The sequence below is a fragment of the Apaloderma vittatum genome, unplaced genomic scaffold, assembly GCF_000703405.1.
Source record: "Apaloderma vittatum isolate BGI_N311 unplaced genomic scaffold, ASM70340v1 scaffold37205, whole genome shotgun sequence".
In the NCBI taxonomy this organism is placed as follows: Eukaryota; Metazoa; Chordata; class Aves; order Trogoniformes; family Trogonidae; genus Apaloderma; species Apaloderma vittatum.
In genome coordinates, this window is record NW_009719489.1 from 1 (window position 1) to 2,398 (window position 2,398).

The following is a 2,398-nucleotide window of genomic DNA, read 5'->3' on the forward strand; positions in this document are numbered from 1 at the left end:
TCGCCCCCGTGGGGGCTGCCCTCAGTCAGAGTCCAGGTGGTTGTGGTTCAGGGAGTAACTTGTGTGATTTGCCTCTAAGGCGTCATCATCATCCTCATCCTCCTCCTCAAAAAGCTCGTTATCGAGGAAGATGCTGCTGCTCAGGCTGTACTCCCTGTCGTGGACACAGACCTCCTCAGGGGTGACGTGACAGGCACCACACACAAAGTCAGCAAACCTGGGAAGAAGCCGAAGCAGCACGTTGTGCACCCACGCCTGGTGGCCTCCTGGGAGCCCCTGGCATGCGAGGAGCTGGGGTAAAACATTTCAGGACTGGGACCAAGCGTTATCTGTCCCATCCTGCTTCCACACCCCACAGGCCCTCTGTGCCTCCGCCTCCCTATCTCTGAAGACAGGGGTGAGGGCACAGAGCAACCCAGGCATTCAGAAGCACAAGGAGACACAGGTTGGCCACCTCGAGCACGCTGCCAGGCGACATTACCTTTTGGGAGACTGGATGCGGGAAACCACAGTCCAGGCGGAGAACTCTGGGCTTTTGCAGTAACTTCGAAGCTCCTCAAGGGCTTTGCGCGTCTCCACCTCGCCCTGGACCCGGTACTCCTCCTCCGTCAGCAGGCGAGGGGGGCTCGGCCCAAGCCTGGTGCTCTGCACTTTCCTGTCCGGGAGGCAGCACCGGTTCCTGCCTGTCTCGTGCCCCCTGCCCTCCACTCCTCGCTCCCGAGGGAGGCTCCCAGTCATGAGGAGGAGCAGCGCACGGTCCCACACCAGCCCCAGGGAAAAAGGGACACAACCCCCTCAATGCACACAAGCCCCAGCCCCAAACCCCAGCGAAAACATCCTCATTTCTACAACACAGACTCCATCCAGCAGCTCATCCGGGCCTGACAGCGGCTCCACGTCAGGAGCGAGCCGAGGCGCTCGCGGCGCTCACCTGTAGGCGGCAAAGGCCCACTGTAGGGGGTAGTCCACGTTCTTGGTGCAGATGGCGATGACCACCAAGGCCAAGGCGACGGGATGGATCTGGATGCCCGAGTACATCAGCAGGAGGCCCAGGAGCTGCAGCGCCCAGGAGAGGATGTTGATGCTGCGCTCGTTCTCCAGCGGGCCGTACCTGTAGCACACGCTGAAGCTCAGGAAGCCCACGAGCAGCAGGTAGCCTGCGGGAAAGCGGAGGGATCGGGCTCAGCAGGGAGACGACCGAACCTCCGCCAGGGCTGCAGCTCGGCCTGAGCCTGGAGCCCTCCTCTCGCAGGGGCACGAGAGTGGCGGCTGCAGCAACAAGGTGGGCAGGAAGCCTCAGCTTTTTCCACCAGCAGCTCCAGGAGAAGACTGATAAACCAGCAGGTCCAAAAAACTCACACCTACCTAGGAGGTACTGCCAGTAGCACCTGCAGATCTGCTGCAGGTTCTTGAAGGTCAGCTGAAGCAGGTACAGGGAAAAGGACCAACCTCCTACCAGCAGGAAGTAAACGGGACTTCTCTAGAGAGGAGAAAGGGAACTCAGGGCAGGCAGGGGCAGCTGTAGCTACTCCTACTTCCTCCCAGCTGCTGAGCCTTGCTCCAAGCAAAGCCTGACACTCACCTTGGGCATGACCCTGGACATCATGTAGACAACGATGAGCAGCGAGGCCAGCACGCCAAAACTAATCCCAGCTGAGTAGTAGAAGAGTTGGCTCCTGTGGAGACCACACACAGGCACAGGGAGTTTTACAGCTCACAAACACCTCTGCACAAAAACACCCGCTGGGAGCAACCCTCAGGAGCCTGCAAGCCCAGCCACCCCACCCAGCCCTCCTTGTCCCCAGCTCACGGGCAAAAATGAGGTGACTCACCTGCTCAGCATATCCCCACAGAAGAACAACATCAAGCCCAGGAAGAAAACCAGGAACAGCTTAGGGTCAAAGCCTGGAAAGTGAGCGAGTCCATAGCAAGAGGAATCCTGGCACAGTGCCCTCCGGCTTGGGCTCCAGCATCCCAGGCGAACCTCCGGCAAGCGCCCCGAATTCCCCCACTTCCTACCCCAGGGACACAGACACACTTCCGACCTCCCAGCCTTCAGACCACAATCTCTCCTGGCCACGTCCTTGTTGCCCCACCTCGAGCCCTCATGCTGCCAGACCCACCCCCAGAGCCCCCACCAGGGAGGAGACGTACGCCGGAAGAGGATGACGCAGTACGTGGTGTTGGCCTCCAGCACCTCGACCTTCAGGCAGGTTTTGTTGCTGTAGAGATCCACATTGATGCTGGTGTCGTTCAGCTTCTCCTTCAGGAAGGATAAAACATCCCACAGGCTGAACTTCTCCAGCTCCTCCTCGCTGTCCACCTGCGTGACTCGGATCATCTGGTTGCTGCTGACCCGGATCTGCGTGGGGAGGGAAGCAAATGGGGTCACGGCCGC

At 59.9% G+C, this 2,398-nt stretch overlaps 1 protein-coding gene across 1 annotated transcript; it reads right to left on the minus strand.

Annotated features, from left to right (window-relative positions):
* Positions 1-21: 21 nt before the first annotated feature.
* On the minus strand, positions 22-2,371 carry TMEM194A (transmembrane protein 194A; the record flags this gene model as incomplete). Its single annotated transcript, XM_009870651.1, has 7 exons — positions 22-217; positions 482-655; positions 932-1,157; positions 1,366-1,480; positions 1,583-1,676; positions 1,833-1,905; positions 2,155-2,371. Coding segments are annotated over 7 exons (1,095 nt in total), but the record flags the coding sequence as incomplete, so codon positions are not given.
* Between the last annotated feature and the right edge of the window lie 27 nt (positions 2,372-2,398).